This window comes from Panthera pardus, unplaced genomic scaffold, assembly GCF_024362965.1.
Source record: "Panthera pardus isolate Hobbes unplaced genomic scaffold, ASM2436296v1 HiC_scaffold_22, whole genome shotgun sequence".
NCBI classification, from domain to species: Eukaryota; Metazoa; Chordata; class Mammalia; order Carnivora; family Felidae; genus Panthera; species Panthera pardus.
The window spans coordinates 24440206-24462751 of record NW_026526788.1 but is presented as its reverse complement, the minus strand read 5'-3'; the positions used below and the strand labels follow the sequence as shown (position 1 = coordinate 24462751).

Below are 22546 nucleotides of genomic sequence, written 5' to 3'. Positions count from 1 at the left end.
TTTAAAACTAAGGATTCCTGGGCCTGTTCTGTGTTCTTTGTGATGTTCAGTCAGGTGCAGCCACAAGAGAAGACACAAGAGAGGCACAGGGAAACAAAGTTTATTACACTTATAGGTCATAGAGAAACAAAGTCACTGCATGCCAGAAGGGAGTAGGTTCAACCAAGTAGGTGTGGAGCCAAGAGGGAGTACAAAGATCTGTGGGTTAGTACCTTTGTTGGTGGTCTGCATGGAATAAACAAAAAAGAGCAAGGGTATTTTATTGGTATATTTGAATGTTCTTACTAGGTCAGAGGCAAGGGCAACAAGGGGATCTTGTGGGCCAGGGGCACCTGGTCACCTGGGCAGGGTACTTAGAGCTTGTTTGTGGGAATGTTGAGGCAGCAGGGGAAAGATTTGAAAAATATTTTTTAAAGTATTTTAAAAGTATAGTACCCCCATTTTCAGAGTTTTTGATTCAGTAGGTCATCAGGGTTAAAACTTAGGAGTATATATTCTTAGGTTCCAGATGATCTTGGAAACCCCTGAAATTGTGATGCAAAATTAGGTATTTTCATGTTTCTGGGTAAACTATAGCTTTCTTGAGACTCTTAAGAGTTCCTCAACTCCAAAAAGGTTAAGGACACATGCTTTAAGTCACTGGTTCTCAAATTACACAGTGCTTCAGAATTACTCAAAGACTTGTCACAACACAGATTGCTAGGCCCCACCCCTAGAATTTCTGGTTCAAGTAGTGTGGGATGGAGCCTGATAATGTGCATTTTTAGCTAATTGTTATTGCTGATGCTGTTGGACAGGGAGCTACCCATTGAGAACCTCTATCCTAGAACTTGGTTGACACCACTCCGTGCCTTCAACATCAAGCTCTGGGAGGAAAGTGTACCTTTCAGAATTTCTCACCAATTAAAATAGTAACAAACATAATGAAGCATAACAAAGCTCAATCCAGTTCACCACCATAAGAGAATAGTAAAGAAAACTCCTTCCTGGCAAAGGAAGCAGCAGTGGAAAGTACACAGGCATTTTTAGTTGACCTATTAATTGATAAACTGGTTTCATAAACAATTGCTTTTCTTTTTTTATTTTTCATTTTTTAATGTTTATTTTTGAGAGAGAGAGAGAGAGAGAGAGAGAGAGAGAGAGTGTGTGTGTGTGTGTGTGTGTGTGTGTGTGTGTGTGAGAGAAAGTGGGGGAGGAGCAGAGAGAGGAAGACCTAAGGTCTGAAGCTGCTGACAGCAGAGAGCCAGATGCAGGATTCCAACTCAGGAACCCTCAGGTACGGACCTGACCCAAGTTGGATGCTTAACCAACTGAGCCACCCAGGCACCCCAACAATTGCTTTTCTGTGTGGCATTTTTTCTACGAGAGTAGAAAACTGCATAGTTCCATGATCACTTAAAATATTTTTTTTCCTTTAACTAAGTAATGTAGCTTTTAAAGTATGCTTATGTTCTCCAAGGCCAAGTAGAATAGAACTCAAAGTTAAAGCATTAAAATATAAATTGACCTGTGATAGGAAGCAGGAAATATAACCCTAAGGATTCCTGAAAGTAGGAAAACTTGTTCTATTTTAAAAATCTCCTGTAGCAGGTGGTCCAAGTTGTCAATGCAGGGAAGCTTTCAAATCCCCAAGGAAAAAGCAACTGTTTGAAAAGCTATAAAGCACTACTAAATCCACAGGAGTCCAAAAGAAGTTTATTTGAGTAGACTGCTTCCAGGCTATCTGAAACTTTGAAGAAAACTAAGGCCCTGGAAGGAATCTTTATTATCCATGAAGAACCTAATTTTGAAACTTTCCTCTCTCTACAGAGATAAACTTAAGCCAGGCTTCTGGGCATCATTAATGAGTCTCAACTTTTTCATTTCCCAGTTTTTCTTGGGATTTTTGTTGCCTCATCCTTTAGAGGGAAGGAAAGTCCTTAGTGAAACAGGAACTGACCTGAATTAAGAAAACTTAGAGCTTTAGAGGGGAGGGTCTTTGTTTAAAGGAAGTGTATAGAAATTACATTAGTAATTGACCTGAAATTACATTAGAAATTGACCTGATATTACATTATGGGTTTTCATTTTCTTTGTATTCATTTGCAATATAACTTTCATTCCAGTTTTAGTATATGTGCTGTTAAAATGAGCGTGCAATATAACTTTAAATTGTACTATAACACAACATAAAAGAAGAAAAGTTCATTTTAAAGTTTATTTTTATTTATTTTGAAAGAGAGACAGAAAGCAAGCCAGGGAGGGGCAGAGAGAGAGGGAGACAGAATCCCAAGCAGGCTCTGTGCTGTCGGCCCAGAGCCTGATGTGGGGCTCAAACACATGAACTGTGAGATCATGACCTGAGCCCAAGAGTCGGACACTTAACCAACTGAGCCACCAATGCACCCCAGAGGAAAAGTTCATTTTGTCTTATTTATTTTTATTTTTATTTTTATTTTTTTTAAATGTTTATTTATTTTTGAGACAGAGAGAGACAGAGCATGAATGGGGGAGGGTCAGAGAGAGAGGGAGACACAGAATCCGAAGCAGGCTCCAGGCTTTGAGCTGTCAGCACAGAACTCAACATGGGGTCGAACTCACGGACCATGAGATCATGACCTGAGCTGAAGTCGGACGCTCAACCGACTGAGCCACCCAGGCGCCCCTATTTTTATTTTTTTAATGTTTATTTATTTTGGAAAGGGAGGCAGAGCACAAGTGGGGGAGGGGAAGAAAGAGAGGGAGACACAGAATCTGAAGCAAGCTCCAGGCTCTGAGCTGTCTGCACAGAGCCCGATGCGGGGCTCCAACCCACCAACTATGACATCATGACCTGAGACAAAGTCAGAAGCCCAACCAACTGAGCCACCCAGGCGCCCCAAGAAAAGTTCATTTTAAATGAATCATTAATTTGTTGGTAATTGAAAGAAACCACTTCAGTACAAAAGTCTTTATGTCAACTTTTCTCTTCCATTTTAGTTTTTAAAATTTTTTTTAATAGTATTTTTTTAAAGTTTTTTAACATTTATTTATTTTTGAGAGACAGAGTGAGACACAGCACGAGTGGGAGAAGGGCAGAGCGAGGGGGGCATACAGAATCCAAAGCAGGCTCCAGGCTTTGAGCTGTCAGCACAGAGCTCAGCGTGGGGCTTGAACTCACGGACCGCGAGATCATGACCTGAGCCGAAGTCGGACACTCAACCAACTGAGCCACCCAGGTGCCACTAGTTTTTCAACTTTACATAGCAGTATTTTGATATATTATGACTGTCTAAATGTTGGCATAAGTTATCAATAGTTAAAGAAACATGATTGAAATTTTGGTAATTTTTGTATTAACCATATTTTGAATCTAAATGGTACTTCGTATACATGATCATCACCACCTAAAATGCATTACTTTAAAAAAATTTTTTTTTAATGTTAATTAATGTTTGAGAGACAGCGGGAGCAGGGGAGGGACACAGAGAAAAGGAGACACAGAATCTGAAGGAGGCTCCACGTTCTGAACTGTCAGCACAGAGCCCAACATGGGGCTTGAACTCATCAATGGCAAGATCATGACCTGAGGCGAAGTCTGACACTTAACCTACTGAGCCACCCAGGTGCCTCCTAAAACGCATTAATTTTTTAAATAAGTAAAATAATTACAATATCATACTTAATGGAAATTGTGAATCCCCCTTATTAGTTGAAAAATCCAGCTTCCAGATTGTTGCTGACATCATCAGATGATGTTTTTGACAAACAAGGAGGTAATGGGGAAATAATTGTAGAGCCTTGTTGACTTGTGCTGCACAAGAAACAGATGTTTGCCAGATGGAAATGAACAAAACTAGTAAAGAAATAGATATTCTATTCAAGTTTCCAAGAGTACAAACAGTGAAATGATTAAGAAAAATCGGAAAATACATTTTAAATTCGTTTTTGAACAAAAAATGGCCAGGTAATCAGACATATGCAAACATAAGTGCATATGTACTACTTTCTGAAGATGGTATGTATGACGGGACTGAAGACTATAAGTCATATTTTAATTTAACTTTTAATTTCTTCTGTGATTTTGTGATTAACCATTTTAACACATACTTTGCATTAATGGTTGGGTTGAATTAATTTTGTAATATTTTAATTCCCACAAAATTACATTTGCTTTTTTATCATAAGAGATAAAGGGTCTGTGGATTACAGAAATTCCATGTCACAGAAGTCTCCCATGGAGTTTTATATCTGCCCAGAGGTACAAACCTTGGTTATTAATTTATTCTGAAATAGCAGAAGTTACTATTTACTTTTAATTCTGCCACTTTTTCTAAATACATGAACATTCAGCAGTATTTGTTTTATGCTTTTATATATGCAAAAGTAGCAGTGTTTATGAAAAGTTTGACTTAATCTTATCTTCACTTTGCTCATAAACATGAAGTGGCTTAAATAACATAGTATTAGAATTTTAGAATTGGAGAGAATCTTTAGTGTTTTATAAATCACTCCTTGCCAAAGCCATAAAGTGGATCCTTCAGTGATAGACTTGTCAAGTGTTTGTCCCAGATTTTTCTTAACTGCTTCTAGTTTTTAGAAGCTTACTACTTCGTAAGTAAGTCTGTTTTGGTATGGTAATATTTAATTATTGGAAATTTGTTTATTCTTTGTGCTGAGCTAGCATTGTCTTTCAAAATTTTAGTTATAAGGTCCTTCCTTTCCAGATTGCCTAGCCCTTTATTTTATTTTATTTTAATTTTAATTTTAATTTTAATTTTAATTTTAAATTTTTCAGTTTATTTATTTATTTACAGAGAGACAGACAATGCAAGTGGGGGAGGGGGAAGAGAGAGGGAGAGAGAGAATCCCAAGCAGGCTCTGAGCTGCTGGTGGAAAGCTAGACTTGGGGCTCAAACCCATGAAACCATGAGATCATAACCTGAGCTGAAACCAAGAGTCAGACACTTAACCGACTGAGCCACCCAGGTGCTCCTAGCCCTTTAAGTAATTGTAAATAATTATTATTTGTCCTTCTCCTTTTCTCCAAGCAAGACATTCTCCATTCCTTTCAATGATCCTAATAATCCATGATTTTTTTTATTTATTTAAAAAAATTTTTTTTAAGATTTGTTTATTTTTGAGAGAGAGGCAGGGACAGAGTGTGAGCAGGGGAGGGGCAGAGAGAGAGAGACACACACAGAATCCAAAGCAGGCTCCAGGCTCTGACCTGTCAGCACACAGCCCGACTTGGGGCTCGAACTCATGGACCGCAAGATCATGACCTAAGCTGAACTAAGACACTTAACCGTTACGACTGACCCACCCAGGCACCCCCTAATAATCCATGATTTTTAAATGTCTTTGACACATCTTAGTTTGTAATTTTTTCTCTTATATAGTGATGCCCAAACTGAACAAGATATTCAGAGATAGTATGACCAATGTAAGATCTAAGGGATTATTGTGTCTCTTTTTGAATCATTCTGTCATTTGTTAATTTGCTAATAAAGATAGTCAGCATGTGATAGTGTGCAAGACAAAAGATGAAGGTTAGACAGAGTACAGGTACAGGTTAAACATTCAGGTTAGAAACAGTACTATTATTTAGTATTTCTTTAATCAGTTTCAAATGCATCAAAAACTGTCATCCAGCCCATATTTCATTGACTTTACCTTGATGAAAGTAGCCTTTGTTTTTATTAGAAGACAAATTATTCTCAGTGAGTATATTTGGCTCTTAGTAATCACTGTGTATTAGTTTTTTTCATGATTCTAATTTTCCATCTTGGAGTTTTGCTGGAGTTGCTAGCATGTAGTTTGTTCCTGAATTGCCCCCTCTTTTATAAATATCAGTAGATGCCTATGTCCATACTATCTTGATAATGCCTTGATTTATTTTCAGAGACTACCAGAAACAGCTCTGAGTTTATATCCAACAAGTCAGTATGCTAACATGTAATTTATTTGAACCCATCTAAACTTGGATCGTTAGTTAATGAAAGCACGATGATGTTTCTGTTCTTTGTAATAATAGAAGAGTGAAAAAAAGGACTTAATATCCAACACTAAGAAAATGCATAATAAAATTAAATGTTCATTTACTTGATTACGTTTTTATTAGGTAGCTATTTAAAATAATGTCAATGTAGTAAAATGAAAAGAGTTTCAAGATACCATTTATAAGCTGCTCCTTTTAAATTGTATCTTGGTGGTGCCTGGGTGGCTCAGTCTGTTCAGCATCCGACTTTGGCTCAGTTCATGATCTCACAGGTCATGGGTTCAAGCCCCATGTCAGGCTGTGCTGACAGCTCAGAGCCTGGAGCCTGCTTTGGATTCTGTGTCTCCCTCTCTCTCTGCCCCTCCCTCCCTTGCCCTCTCTCTCTGTCTCAAAAATAAATATAAAAAAGTTTTTAATTATATCTTAAAACTTGGTAACAAATATACTTGTGAAAAAAGGGCTGAAAGTGCAATTACTTTTGAACTGGCTGAGAAAAATTGTTAAAACCAGGGGATCCTTTTTACGCATTTATTTTGTTTTCCAAATTATCTCTAATGTAATTATGTGATTTACTAATTTAGTTTGTTTTTTTTTTTAATTTTTTTTTTTTTAATTTTTTTTATTTTTGAGACAGAGAGAGACAGAGCATGAGCAGGGAAGGGGCAGAGAGAGAGGGAGACACAGAATCGGAAGCAGGCTCCAGGCTTTGAGCCATCAGCACAGAGCCCGATGCGGGGCTTGAACTCACAGACTGTGAGATCATGACCTGAGCCGAAGTCGGACACTCAACCGACTGAGCCACCCAGGTGCCCCACTAATTCAGTTTCTTAAAAAGAATCCTCTACTATCCTTTATGGCTTAGTTTATTTTTAGTCTCCAGTTTATACTTGCCATATTGAAAATCATTTTCTCGACAGAAAGTAGAGTAACAAAATAGGAATTAAATTAAACTTTCCTTTTATTTTTAACCATTAGGGTTTATGATCTTCCCAAGTGTTCTTTTTATGAACACAGCTTTAAAAACCTCTTCATGTTGAGTTGCTTTTTTTTCTTAATCCTGCTTATTTCTCCTTTCTGAAAGGTGGCATATGTGTTATTAAGGCATATTAGAAATATGTAAATTCTTAATGTCTACCCTTTTTTCCTTGGGTGGTATATGATTTTGTAGTTTGTTATAGACTGGTTTCATTTTCCTCCATTTTATGTTCAAAGTTTAAAGTTTTATTCAGCAGATAGCAAAACACCTTCCTCTGTGCCGCTTCATGCCAACAAGCATGAAAACAGTACAGTTTTTACACCATCTTAGAAAGTAAAAATCATTCAGCTATGAATTAGGAAATCCACGTTCTAGTCCCAGGGCTTCTATAAACAAGGTTGGTTATCTTTTTGTGAGAGAAAGAGTGCATGTGTATGTGCATGCAAGTGGGGGAGAGGGGCAGAGAGAGAGAGAGATGAAAGAGAATCCCAAGCAGGCTCCATGCTGTCAGTGCAAAGCCCAGAGCCTGATGCAGGGCTTGATGTTAGGAGCCATGAGGTCATGACCTGAGCCAAAACCAGAGTACAACACTTAACTGACTGAGCCACCCAGGTACTCCAGACACTTGAATGTCCATTTCTTCATCTGTAAAAATTAGATTATTACTCTCAGGGCACCTGGGTGGCTCAGTTGGTTAAGCATCCAACTCTTGATTTCGGCTCAGGTCATGATCTTACAGTTTTTGGGTTTAAGCCCCATGTCAGGCTCTGCACTGGTAGCAGAGAGCCTGCTTGGAATTCTCTTTCTCCTCTCTGCCCCTCCCCCTATCACGTGCACATGCTCACTCCCTCTCTCTCTCAAATTAAACTTTCAAAAATTAGACTGTTATTCTCTCAAGTTCCATTTCCCTTTTTAAAAGCCCCCCCCCCCAATTATTCAGTTTTCTAATTCACTTTTTCTCCGCCTATGACATGAAAATCCATCTTTATCTTACACAAAATTCTCCTACTTCACTGATGTTATTTAGGGATTTTCTAAACTATCCACTGATACTGTTTATTCATGCTCCAGTTTCACACTGTTGTATTAATTAGAGCATTCAAATATGGTATGTTATTAGGGATAGTTCCCTGTCATTGATTTTTTTTCTCTTCTTTCTCTCTTTTTACAACTTTTCTGATTATATTTACTTTTCCAGAAAATTGATTTTTTAGTTCCAAATCTTATTGGCACTTTTATTGAGTTCATATTAAAGTTATAGAAGAATGTATAGAAAAATTACATTTTCGTTACAGACAGAGTTTTAAAGGAAAATATCAGGTATACAGAATAGTATATGAGCAAAGGAAACAAACTAAATTATCAATCAGGATCATTTTATTAATTAATTTTGAGGTATCGACATCTCAATTAAGTAGTGCTAGTACTTACACTGGTTTGGAAAGAAGTATGAATAACTTAGGAATGGTTAAGCATTTAGTTCTACTCATATTTGGCTTTATGTGGTGACAGGATATAAGTATGACAGTGTCCTAACAACAGTATGAAATACAAGTCTAAAAATACAGTCTGGAATTACTCACTTATTTGTAGAACGAAAAATTGATTATCTTAATGGCACATACCTGCAAAGTTACAGAGACAGAAGAGGAAATGGAACCTCATAATACTGGGAGGAAAGAAGTCTGTCTAATCAGGGAGATTCTGAAAGAGAAAACCTAGAAATGACAAACTCAAAACTACTGTAGAGTGGATGGCTTATTCAGAAAGCTTAGAAGGATAAAAACAAAACAAAGGAAACTGAATTCAGCCATATGCATATTGAAAAATATACAGACTATTTGTGTAGACTTTTTATGTTTTAGTATCCTCAACAGTGAGTTTTCTTTGTTCAACTATATGTGATTAAAATTTACCAAGGTTTAAAGAATGGACACATTTAAAAAATATTTTTTTTAAATGTTTTTATTTATTTTTGAAGGAGAGAGAGAGCCTGAGTGGGGGAAGAGCAGAGAGAGAGGGAGACATAGAATTTGAAGCAGGCTCCAGGCTCTGAGCTGTCAGCACAGAGTCCGACGCGGGGCTCGAACTCCCGAACTATGAGATCATGATCTGAGCCGAAGTCGGGCGCTCAACCCACTGAGCCACCTAGGTGCCCAAGAATAGACACATTTTGTTGCACTCCCCTCCTCTCATGACTGGGTCCATTATGAAAGATATACTGAAGAAAGGAGGGAAAGGAGCACTAATTCTCCAATTATTAATTAAGTTCTTAACAAGGCTGTAATTTTTTATTTCTATGATAATTATCTGTTTCCTACCAGAAGTGTGGAATATGGGGCGTCTGGGTGCCTCAGTTGGTTAAGCATTGGACTTAAGCTCATGTCATGATCTCACAGTTCCTGGGTTTGAGCCCTGCGCCAGGCTCTGTGCTGACCAGCTTGGAGCCTGGAGCCTGCCTCAGATTCTGTCTCTCTGCCCCTCCCCTGCACGTGCTTGGTGTCTGTCTGTCTCTCTTTCTCTCTTTCTCTCTCTCTCTCAAAAATAAATAAACATTAAAAAATTTTTTTTGAAAAAGTGTGAAATGTGCGCTAGGGTAGAATTTGTTTGTCTTTTCCTCACCATTGTTTCCTTGGGGTCAAGCATAGTGCTTGGCAAGCAAAAGATACCCCATACCTGTTGGTTGAATGACTGCGCTGCATGATTGAAGGAGAGAAAAGAGTTTAAAAAATCAGCAAGAGTAGGCCAGTATCATCTGGAAATCGTTGTAGAACTCACAGTCTGTTGAAAGGAGGAAACAGTGCTACATAATCTTTGCAGTCCCAGGAAGTTCTGCATGGATTCATTTTTGTAAAGAAGTTAATCCTTTGAACATTACCACAATGCAGTAGTTATGTGTTTGATTATATATTTTCATATATTACAGGACAATAGGGCATATTGAAAGATATTTTCCTGAATCTAGTCAGCCTTCATGTAAGGCCATATCATGTTGAAATTCTCTGAACTACTATTATTCATCTTTCTTACCTTTATGTCTACTAAAATATTTACAATGCTAGGCTATTGAACTTAGAGGCTCTTGGTTTTTTTGAAAATCTATACTTAGAGAAATCCACTTGTTTCCTTAGACTTCTACATCTATAAAGATGAGGGATTTATTTCTTTCATGACCCAAGATAAATGGAACCAAAATGCTCATTTATTTTAACTCTTAATTACACATGTAATTAAGGTTCTTACATTATTGGAAAGAACAGATTTTCTTTAGCTAGCCATACCATGTTGCTTTCCTTTTAGCTTCTGTTTACTTTCTCACCTCTGTTGATTTATTCAGCTTGTAACCTAGAAACCAGCTAAAAAGGAAGGAAGTCAGACATGTGTATTTCTGGGCAGTAACTGGAGTAGTTTCCTCTTCCTCTAGCCTGGTTTAGCTGCCAGAGAAAACTTTTTGCCCCCCATCTTCACCCAACCAAAAAAAAAAAAAAAAGGCAGGTGGGGAGGGGGAGAAATGAAAGAAAAGAAAAATTAGCAATAACTGTTCAGCTTACTACCTTAATCCATTAAGATATAACCCATAAGAACAACCAATCTAAAGGCCCAAAATGCTGCTCTCCTCAAAATGGTGCTTTTTGCTGTCTGAAAGGTGGCATCTACCATCCCTAAGGAGTTCTAAGAACAAGAGAAAAATTAAGGAGATTTGATGTAAAAGCTGAGCAATTTATTATATGCTTGCTACCAAGTATGTTCTCTATATTGTTATTTCACTGTTTTTATTTGTGTTAGAAATACTAATACTCTGTTACCAGAGTACCAGACCAAACTCACATTGATAATGTTTTTAAAAATATTTAAAAACATTTTTTAAACTGTATGTCAAGCCCAATTTATTAAATAGATATTAAAAAGATATTTATGGCTTTCAACTAGTTGCATCTTTGTGCCCCGCTCATTTGCATTGAAAGTTGACTTATAGTATTTCTTTATCCTAATGGAGAAGTATTTAATTCAGCCATGATATAGTATGAAATAAAAATGAATGGTTTTTCTTTACTAATGTTACTTATTTTTATTTTTAAAAAATTATTGCATTTGGGGCACCAGGGTGGCTCAGTTGATTAAGCTTACGACTTCAGCTCAGGTCGTGGATCTCAGTGCTTGTGAGTTCAAGTCCCACGTCGGGCTCTGGGCTGACAGCTCAGAGCCTGGAGCTTGCTTTGCATTCTGTGTCTCCCTCTCTCTCTCTGTCCATCCCTTGCTTGCACTCTGACACACTCTCTCTGTCTCTCAAAAATAAATAAACATGTAAAAAAATATTGCATTTTATGTCACTAGGAGTATATAAATATCGTGGCAGGTGGATTGTTAGCTAACTGTAGTTCTATGTGCTGTTTGATTCTGTAGGGGGACGGATAGTACTTGAGGAGAAAAGACAGCTGTTTCTAAGTATACGTTATATACAGTCAAACCTGAATTTACGTGAGCTTGTAAGATGAATCCTATGAAGTATTAAACTCATTCTCTAATGAACAAGAAATTGTAGAAATGTAGTGTGAAATGTATTTAAAATGTGATGTTTTATAATATAATAGCCTGAATTAAACATTTGATGTTTCTTGTGTTATTGGAGGGTCAGAATAAAACTGTCATATTTATCCAGTTGTTGTGGGCTTTTTTGTAAATGACATTGTGAATTCTTTTCATGTATGTTTTATATTCATGTGTGAAGTGATTATGAATGAATTATTGGAATGGTGTGTATGAGGTAATATGCAGTTGATTTATTAAAAAAAAAAACTGTTCTAGGGGCACCTGCATGGCTCAGTAGGTTAAGCGTCTGACTTCAGCTCAGGTCATGATCTCACTGTTTGAGCCCTGCATTGGGCTCTGTGCTGACAGCTCAGAGCCTGGAGCCTGCTTTGGATTCTGTGTCTCATTCTCTCTGCCCCTCCCCAACTTGCACTCTGTCTCTTAAAAATAAATAAATGTAAAAAACAAAACAAAACAAAACTTTGTTCTAAAGTTGTATTTTAGTACTATTAGTCTTTTAAAGTTGTATCTTACTAATATTTTTAGAATAATCATTATCCATCTCTTTTATCCTTAAAACAACAAAAAAAGGTTGAGAGTTTTGTAGGTACAGTCAGTCATATACCATATACTAAATTGAAAATATCTTTTCAGTAGTGAACCTGATGTTTTCTGTGAAATGAAACTGGTACATCTGGAATAGGTGTAGAGAGTCAGGGCATTGGCTGGTGGTGGGAAGTTTTTTTCTTTCTTTCTTTCTTTTTCTCTCTCTCTCTCTCTCTCAGAGAATTCCAAGTAGGTTTTGCACTGTCAGCATAGAGCCTGACTTGAGGATCGAACCCAGGACCTGAGCCCAGATCAAGAGGTGGATGCTCAATCCAACTGACTGAGCCACCTAGGCGCCCTGGGAAGTTTTTCTCTTAATATGATTTGATGAACTGGTTGGATATGCTGTATGAAAAAAAATGTCAATTTTTAGGTTTATTAAAATTGAGGGTGCCTGGCTGATTCACTCAGTGTAGCATGTGGCTCTTGGTTGTTAAGTTCAAGCCCCATGTTGAGTGTGAAGATTACTTAAAAATAAAATTTTTTTAACTTCTTTTTTAAATGTTTATTTTTGAGAGAGAGGAGAGAGAGAGAGAGAGTAGGGGAGGGGCAGAGAGGCAGGGGGGCAGTGGGGACAGAGGTTCAGAAGCAGGCTCTGTGCTGATAGCAGAGAGCCCTATGCAGGGTTTAAACTCACTGAGATCCTGACCTAAACCGAAGTTGGATGCTTAACCGACTGAGCCATACAGATGCCCCCAAAATAAAATCTTTAAATAAAATTGGGAGATATCTGTGTTTGATATCTACAAGATATCAAATTTATAATAAAAGAACATTCATGTCATTTAAAAATAAGTGTTTTCTTATACTCACAGATATTTAACATTCTTTTTTCAAATTCAGTGTGTATATTATACCTACAGCACACTTCTGAATCTAGGCTTACCTCATTTCTGGTGCTGAGTAGCCATGTGTATCTACTGGCCACCATATTGGACAATATAATTCGAGATTAGAAAGAAGTTAAGAGCATATGTTACGTAACACATCAGAAAAATATATTTTATGCTTTCAACTTACAGATTTTTATAACTGTGAATTGTCTAGATTAATTGTTTTCCTAAAGAAAAAAAATGTTACAGGAGTATCTTTTTAAATCTGCTAAAATAAATATTACCAGTTTTCCTTTCAAGTGTTGTTGTCATTTGATTTCATTTAGACTGTTAATCCAAAAATGTTTATAACTCTTTTTCCTGAGAATTTTTTATGGCACTATATATTTAAGGACAAATGATTAAACTAAAAATAGGTACTCTAAAACAAAGTATTTTCAGTGGTTTAATGTTATGCTTCATTTTTGCCAACTTGAGAGATGTTTACATATTATTTGTTTTCTGCACTTTCTCACCTTGGTAAATCTGGAAAGCAAAAACTTTGTATTTGCATTTGCTTTACTGAAAGAGACAGTAAACTTGAGGTCTCCGTCTCACCACTAGTCTGTCTTTGTCTGTTGTTAAAATTATGAGCCAGTCTCTATGGCCGCAGCCAAATGAGTAATCACCAGTAATGTGACTCGTGCTGGAAGTGACTCCATCAGCACCTGTGACGGGGGATTAGTTACAGTTTACAGAGCACCGCCCCTTCCCTTCTCTCAGTGTGCCCTAAGCCAAGTAGTCTTTCTCATTTGGGTGTCTGCACTGTTGGAAGCTACTGCAGTGTGTTTCCACGCAGACAGAGTACAGTGGGAAAGGCTTTCTCTAGCTGATGGATGGCTGTTCTCTCTATTTGGAGTATCTCACTGGTTATGTAAGCGACCTCGGGAGAAATTATCCTGACCCAGATCGGAGGATGCAGTAGTGCTTCAGCTGCAGGATTTCTTAGTCGTTAACACCACAGTGCTGATGACAAAGAGCGAGTTGTAATCCTCATCGCTGCCAGGGCTGAGCCAGAGCAGACAGAAAATCGTCATTTGCTCGTCGGAGACTTGTTAGGTTACAGCTCTGCTTCGTTCTGTGGTCTTGGCTTTTCTTCCTATACAATGACGACGCTGCAAGTGAGCTCAGAAATGCTTGGTTTGAGAGCCATTTGCCTGTGATTTTTGAAGACTAAAGAAGTATTTAGGCTAGATAAAAAATCCTGCTCAAGAGTGAAATGGAAATGTCAGCTACTTCTTGACCTTTAGAGCGGTGTCGTGGATTTCTGAGATTTAAAGATACTTAAAAATTTTAAAGAACAAAGTACGGTTTGTATTTTTCTGCTTCCTTTTTTCTTTTGTCTTAATTTACATTTGGTTTTACTTCTCAGCCTTAGGAATTAAGGTCACTGCCTTTTATTGATCGAGCCTTAGTGTTCTTAGTTTTAAGAAATTTTAACTATCTCGTTTGTTTAGAAGGAATTGTGTGTGTAGTAATTTCATAACACTGTAAAAAGATTAAAAACTAGAGTTTGTTTAAAGTATTAGAGCAGAAATGTTTCAGATTAGCATTTTTAGAATATAGTGTTTTAAGGGAAGTGAGGGTGTTTGTTTTGTGAGGGTTTTTTGTGTGGTGTATTCCAGTCCCCACCCCCAACTTGTTTTCTAACAGTATCGTGTTTTTCAATAGACCTGCTTGGGTGGGAATTTGGACTTTGTTCTTTCAAGTCACTCCAGTCTTTGTGTGTGTGTGTGTGTGTGTGTGTGTGTGTGTGTATAGACTAAACCTTGACTTCTAAAATGTTGGTTAGTTTTCTGCTTCCTTATTTTCCCTTAGTAAAGCTTATATCAGATTTTTGTAGTTAATGAGCATGATTTTTTTTTAACTTGGAAAAGGAATTGTTAAATGTTAACTGGAGATTGTTAGAAACTCAGACTGCAGACATAAACTCCATGAATTTCTAGTTAAACGTTAAATGTGAGCTTTAACGTGGTTTGTTTGAGCAGCTGAGTTATGTTTGAGAGCTGTAGCTGATTTATTTTAAAAATGTTTTTTTGAGGAGGGCTCATCTGTTCTCCTCTTCCTCATGTGAATGGAATGTGGTGCAGCATGGAGCCCCAAACAGGATACAGTTGTTCTAAGCATTCTTCCTATAGCGTGGTGTAGGCCCTACTAGAAATGCAGGCTCTCAACTAAGTATTTATTTTAGCTTTAGACTATTTTTAAAGTATCGTTAACACAGACAAAGAGACCTTAAAGGAACTCTTAATCCATTAATAAAATTACAAAAGTTTTTTTTCCAATTATGATTATTCAATTTTAAATTAGTAATTTTTATTTAAATTTTCAAAGGCTTTTTTCAGCATTCGAATAATAGTCTTTTTGTGATTAGGGCCATATTCTGTGACTTTCATCAGATGGTAGCTCATTGCTTCCCCTTGGGCTGTGGAAGTTCCTCATAGAATGATATATCTTTAGAGTCTTGAATTAGTTATGTATGAGTTCTAGTTTCTTTACATTCCAGTACACCTAGACCCATGAAATATTTACTACAGAATCATCTTAAAAGCTGTAGGATCCATTCACTTTATTTAAATATTTTTTTATTTTTTAAACTAATAGGTCTTTGAAATGTGTTTGACTTGGATACAAATACTAATAATGGTTACATCGTTGATTTCCACTTCAAAAAAAATCAGTGTTTTTTAACTACTTAATTACATATGTCGTTTGTCTTTAATTTTTCCATAAAGTAGTAAAAATCACACATTTTCAGGGTTGTTTATTTAATACATATTGGAACATTTCTTTCAAAGTACTGTAAAAGTGTTTATCAGCACTTGCTTGGAACATATTTGTAGCTTAAATATAATTAGTACATTTTAAAATTTGCAAGTTGTGGCCCTATTTAATACTATTTTAAGAAGCATGTATACACTTGACCTCCATTTGTACATGAGTATTATCAAAATAGACCTTTATAAACTAATTTTTTTAACATTTCTGGTAGCTAAATTCTCCCAATGGCTTTCAATTAGTTACCTTAAGAGAATTTTTTTTATTTTAGCCTAGAAACTAAACTTAGTAATTTAAATCATGATTAGTTGGCCTGTTAAAATTTACCCTTAGCACTCTGACCTACCTTAAATAGCTGAGTTCTGAGAGATTTTCTTCACAAGAATGTTTTTCATATTATAAAATGACTAGGTCTCATAGGAAATGCAAACCACCTGTATTATTTGCGTAAGAAAGAGGCACTCAGACAGGAGTTTACTTCTTTTTCAAATCCTACTTAATTGAATTGTACCTTTAGCCACTTAGATAATAGCTTTTGTGGACCTTTTTGTTAACCTTCCCGAGTTGACCTGACATGGTACTGTTTGAAAAGAAATAGAGCATTTGAATAAAGTTCAAGGATTAAATCAAGTCTTGAAAAGGTGCCAGTGTTTTCTAGTTTACTAAAAACTAAACCGAGATATAATATGAAAAATATTACGTATTTCATGTCAATCACATAGTGGTAGGCATTTTAAAGTCTAAATAAGATAAATGCTCTTGAATTGCTTACAAAACTTCAGTCACTTGTTAGGTAAAATAATAGGATTTTATGAAATAATCTTAGGAATTTAGTCTTGGTAAATGGAAACTTGCTAGATGGCCACAGTAGCAGGAGATAGCTAAATAATGGGAGAATGTCTGTTTTGAAATGTAATTTCTCACCCAGATAAGAATACTCCTGATACATATGTAGTACTTAAAAGGTTAGCCTTAGGACTGACTGGGGAGGAAAGAACTTATTACTGTGGTTCGATTTTCTAATTATAAATACTGAAAATAAGTGGGAATGTAAGAGGATTTTTTTCATGTTATTTTAATTTTGGAAGGAAGATATTATTTCTAAGTTCATGGTATCGTGTAGAAATTAAGTTTTCTTTAAAACGCTTATTTTTCCCCCATGTGTTTAACAGTTACAGACTCCTCAATGAATCAAATCGAAAGCTTTAAAAGGAATTTCTTAAATACAGAAATTAACTCCTTAAGAGCCACTCTGAACTAAAGATCTTGAAAACTTTTTCCCCAGAGTGCATATTAGTTGTGATTAGCAGGATGTTAGATTTCTTTAAGACCTAATAAGAGAAGGGGAAACACAATGGCTTTGAATCTCCTGGGCATTTTTACTGTCTGTGGCCAAAAGCTTTGGTTTGCATCCAAACCAAAGTTGGCTTCTAACAAGAAAGATTTCTCCATGTTCCATAGGTAATTTATAAACTAAGTTGGTTAATTCCATTTTCCAAACTTTGATTCTTTTATAATAGTAAAGCCATTATATGTTAAGTTTTTACAAAAGTACCGAGGATATGACACTTGGGTTTTTATTCAAGCTGCTTCTGCTTCGAAAGTGTGACAGTAATTAAAAAAATGCATACATAGTGCGTTTGTTTCCTTCCTTCCTCTTCCGCCTCCCTCACTCCCACCCTACCCCAAGATATAGGTTAAAAACTCCTTTATGTAAAAGATGAGCCAGTGTTCTTTAAAATAATCAAATCACCATGGATCCTCTATTTTTGGTTTGTTTGTGCCTTCGTTTGATTTTTAAAGTACTAGAGTCTGGACTGAGAGGTGGATTTTGTGTAATACTTCTTACCTCCCTCTTTTCCTGCTTCCCTTCCCCCACGCTGCTCTCACTGAAGCAGCTGGATTTTTATTTGTGCTTGGGGCAGGGGCAGGGGCGGGGGTGGGTAGTACACGGGGTGGAGTTAAAAGACCAGATGCATCCTGATCATTTAAAATCCTTGATGTGAATGAGCTAGGAAAAAAATAACTATAAACTGTACCTGCTCTGTTTTTATAAAGATTAATACTTAATACTTTTTAAAAAGAGAGTTGGAGTAGAATGCTCTTCTACCAAGTTTATTATTTGAGAAGCAATTTCTTTTTTTATCTTAGAAATTTTTATACACCACGTATATTTGATTTTTAAAATAAACAACCTCTACATCTACTTCATTCCTTTCAAATACAAAATATTGTATGGATAAAAGCATTTAGATTATAATATAAGAACTAATGTTAATTGGTATCCTAAAACCATTGTAATAATGACATTTATACGTTGTATTCATATATACCCTTCGTATTTGAATATAAAACCCAGAAAATAACCATTATAAATTTTTTTTCTTTTACCAGACTTTCAAACCCCTGGTTGAAAAAAGTATACCCAGTTCAATCACTGCGGTAGAATTCCTTGTAGATAAACAACTGGATTTTTTAACTGAAGATAGTGCCTTTCAACCCTACCAGGTAAGAAATTTTAGGTTGCTTTTAAAAGTTAGCTAATCTTTAAACTTCACTGGTAATGTAGATATTCTTTTAAATAGTCAGTTTGAACTAACATGTAGTGTGCAAGAAACCCAGTGCTTTCAATAAATTTTAATTATAGGATAAATGGTTAATTTATCCAGTCAACAGATTTATATACCGAGAACTTAACTATGAGCCAGGCAGCATTCTGTCACTGGGAATACACAAGTGAGCAAAATTAAGTCCCTACCATTATAAATAATGTTCATTGTTAGAAAATAACTGGTTAGATATTAGTATAAATTACCTTTTCTCCAAGCTCTAAAGGTTAAGAATTGGGTCAATTAATGTAATTAAATGAGATTAATGTTTATGCATATAGTAATAGTAGTTCTTTTTCTTTTTAACTGAGAAGTTTCCATTAGACTGTCATTAATTGAATTGTTCATTTTCTAAATTTTAGTTCCCAGTTACAGTCTGAATACAAATACATTTAATTGGAAAAATATTTTCTAGTAGACCTTAAGATAGAAATCATGTGAAGAAACTCCTATCAAAAATAGACTAAGTGAGTTTTAAAATTTCTAGTGAAGTTGTCGGTTAGTTTCTTAAGGTATAAGTAAAAATGAACAGCAGTTTGTTTTCTTTATATATTTGGATTTCAGATTGAATTAAATCTCTTTCATGCATTTTTTACTTAAGTGATTAAAATAATATAATTGCATTGAAAGAAAGGATGAGTGAACTAGCTTGACGTTTTTTTTTTTTTTTTAATGGAGCTGAAAGTCAGTACTCCTATTTCATTTCAGAATAGTTACTGTTTTCCGAAAATAAAATATAGAGGCATCGTTTCCATGGAAAGAACAAGAGCTGAATTAATGAGCAGTGATTTGTTGTGTGTGGAGTTATAATACTTAGGGAATTAGAGTAGTTATGTGCATCTTCTGTTAGATCTACCAGAATGGGATGATAGTTCCTGAGTTAAATGTTATTTTGAAGTCTACAAAGATATTTGTCCTTTCACATTATTTTTCTTATTTCATTAAATGACCTAGTTTTTGTACTGTTAGCTTTTTTGTTCTTTGTTTACAGTATTTATAGCTAAAAATTCATAGCAAGTTCCGGTATAATATTGGAGGTGTTGAGCTTTTCCCTTGGGTTTTATTTTGTTTTGTTTATAATTGTGAATGCCATTTAGCTTAACTCTAGGCCTTATTATAATTTCATTTCTAACAGTCTTTTAGTGGGAATTAGACTGGATGAGTCTAGTAAAATCAAAGGAACCTCCCAGCCCTTAATGTTTTAATTTTGTGGTTGCTGATTAGCAGCACTTTGGAAGTTTCAGCTTGGATTTGATTTAGAGAAGTGAAATCATTATGTAGAAATTACTTTTAAAAATAAACTCTTTTGCCAGGTGGCCTAAAACTCCACAACATGTTTATTAAAATTATAATCATTGAAAGAATGTGCTAACATTTTATAGGGGTTTTGGGGTGACTTTTTGTTTTTTACATGTTAAGCTTTTAGATTCTGATTAATTACATAATTTTATTTAAAAAACAAACCACAAGAGCTAAAGTCTTATTTAATTTGGTGAACTGTATGATTGTCTTTGTTAGTAAGCTGTTTGTATTGCTCTGCTAGTATAAGCCAGTTGATCTCTAACCTAGAAGAATACTGTGTCTTCTAAAGGTGAAGTGATTTCTCTTGACCTTTTTAACCATTTGTCTTTCACAAATCTGAGTTCTCAGTTTTAAAAAATCAGAAGGAATTATACTAACAGCACTTGATTCAGGGATCCAGCATACCTTAATTTTAGAATTTCTTAGGAGTTTTAAAAGTAATAGCTGATCTATAATAGAGCTATTTTATGTGTATTTTAATAGATTTAGTGTCTTATTAATCTGGTTAAAAAAAATGTAAGGATATTTTCTCTAATATGTAAATGAGACACCTATTGTAACATTTTGAATGAAAATGTACTCCACATACCTAAGATGGCTCAGTCTAGTTTTTCAAATTTATTTATTTAGATGAGTTTGTGAAATATAGCTAGCTACATTCACAATAAAGGAAACAATTTTAGAGTTCATGTAATTAGAGTGGCTTTATCCCAGAATGCTTTTCTCTAACCACTTGTCCAAACAGTACATTAAATTCCTTGGCATCTTAAACATGGCAGCTGTTACTGGCATAGATTTTGTAAATAGTGTCTTGACATATCTTAACTTTAGGGTAACCTTATATAAGTCAAAGGGAGTTTGGGGGAAAATTGAACACATTTTTTAAATGTTCTCCTTATTTTTTTCTCATTTCTTTAAATTGCATGAGGCAATTTCTTCTGAATCTAGATGTTAATTACCCTTTATAGACTTCTTAAGTGTGATGGAGGAAAACCTTCCTTAGAAATGGCCTTTGTGTATGGAGTGATGAGTACACATAACTTTTGTTCTAAAAATTCTCACAAATGTTTTTATAGTGGGAATTCCCACCTACCATCTTTCTCCTTGCATTCTCAGCATTTTATTCTGTAGTAGTATGCTCCCTTTAATTTCCTTCATATAGTTGTACAGCCCTATTTTTTGATATATCAGGAAAGTAACATTGTTTAAGGTAGTGGTTAGGAAACCAAGATGAATATAGATCATTTCACTTTTAGGTCACTGGTTTGAATCCTACACTTAACCTCTGATTTCAGTGCATTGAGTATCACATGCCACGTATTAAAGTTGATCTGGTCACTTTTTTAGGTGGCATGTAGTTGGGGAATTGGGGTACAATCGTAGTTTTCACTCTTTTGGAAAGAAACTTGAATGAGGAGAAAAACCAAACCAATATCTTCTAAATAATATAATCTATGCATATTAATTAGGTCACTGTAGCAGCATGGTATTGTTAATTCTGTTTTTTTTCCTTCCTTATGCACACAAATGAGTTTCTGCTTCCTCCTTTCAGATTTCCTGATCATGCCTGGCTGCAGTTAACTTTCTTTGAAGTAGAGGGGGAAGGGAAAAGAGAGGAAGTAGGAGGGAACTCTGCACATTCTACTCTGTCTTTCAACTGGCTGGGAAGAAGGAGGAAAAAATCAAATTATTGATTCTGAAAGATGCCTTTCATAGTTTGGGGTTTTGTTTTTGTTTTGTTAATTGCTATTATTTTTGTGTGGTATGGTTGCTTTTCTTTGGAGGGTGATTACAGAAAATTTTAAAAAACATTAAAATTTGAAGTTTTTTATCAAGTTCATGTAAAAAAGTTTGATAATGAAATATGAACATTGAACTCTTAGCATGATTTTGAAATCATCTTGTTCAGAATTTTGGCTTCTGGCCATGCACACACCTGCAGTTTTCAGGTTGGTTGCTTCATAGAGGATATAGAAGAGATTATTTCTTACCTGAAAATTGTACATGACTCATCTCAACAAATCTGGGTTGGTCTGGCTTGTTAGTCCAGTATTTTCTAGGGATCACGATTCTCTTTGTTTTTAAATGTAATAAAGGGATAATACCAAGGGCACTGCTTTAAAACCATTAGAGATTTGAAGCAGAATGTGCTTGTTCAACTTTATACCCTATGTTTGTCTTCTTGTGTATTAAAATTCATTGTAGTAATGAGGTATTTTTCCTACTATAAGGTAGATTCATCACAGACCTGAAGGAAAGATCCTTTTTGAAATTCTGGGTCATAATAAAGTGATAAAAGTTTAGGGATAGGACTATTAATGCTGCAGTTTCTGTCATCATAGAATGTACACATTGAATTGCTTTACTAAATATTAGATATAGTACTACTGTGCTGTGAATTGCTGGTTGAAGAAAAAGGGAACAGGTGGAGCAAACCTCAGTATTTTCTTAGTACCTGGGCTAAAAATTGCTTAAAGACTTGAACAGAGAAGAGTCTTAAAATATTTAGTTAATGAATGTGTCTGGACTGTGTCACATCTGTGTATCTGTCATTTCTGTATTGCTCAGTGAAAAGGTTGTTATCCCTGTTTGAGTCCATTTTGACCCATAAGTTTTACATCATTGACGATACAAATTTATTGGCTCTGGTTTCAGAATATCCCTAAGGTAGCTGTTGCCCAACACATCTGGTTTACTAAAAATAGCTCAAATGATTGCCTAGGATAAATTACCAGTAGTTTGGGAGTGGAATGTAGCAGAGACCTGTATTTTTTCCTTATAAACTTTTGTTATTGTCCTGTGGACTTTGGAACTGCTTTACAACCAAGATGAGATAATATTAGTGAGGTAAAATTTAGTCCTCAGTCAGCTAAGGTGAACAATAACTGCTGGTTTAGTTGTTACTAGCCAGATG

General features: G+C 35.6%; 1 protein-coding gene across 3 annotated transcripts in view; it reads left to right on the top strand.

Annotated features, from left to right (window-relative positions):
• The window catches only part of JMJD1C (jumonji domain containing 1C), a 261276-nt gene that overhangs the window by 157565 nt on the left and 81165 nt on the right, over window positions 1-22546 (top strand). For all 3 annotated transcript variants that reach the window (XR_008425068.1, XM_053910336.1, XM_019444299.2), the window contains exon 3: window positions 18116-18229. Coding sequence is in view for 2 of the 3 variants with exons in the window: in XM_053910336.1 (XP_053766311.1) it covers window positions 18116-18229 (114 nt within the window). In the remaining variant the exon portion in view is untranslated. The remainder of the gene's footprint in view (window positions 1-18115; window positions 18230-22546) is intronic.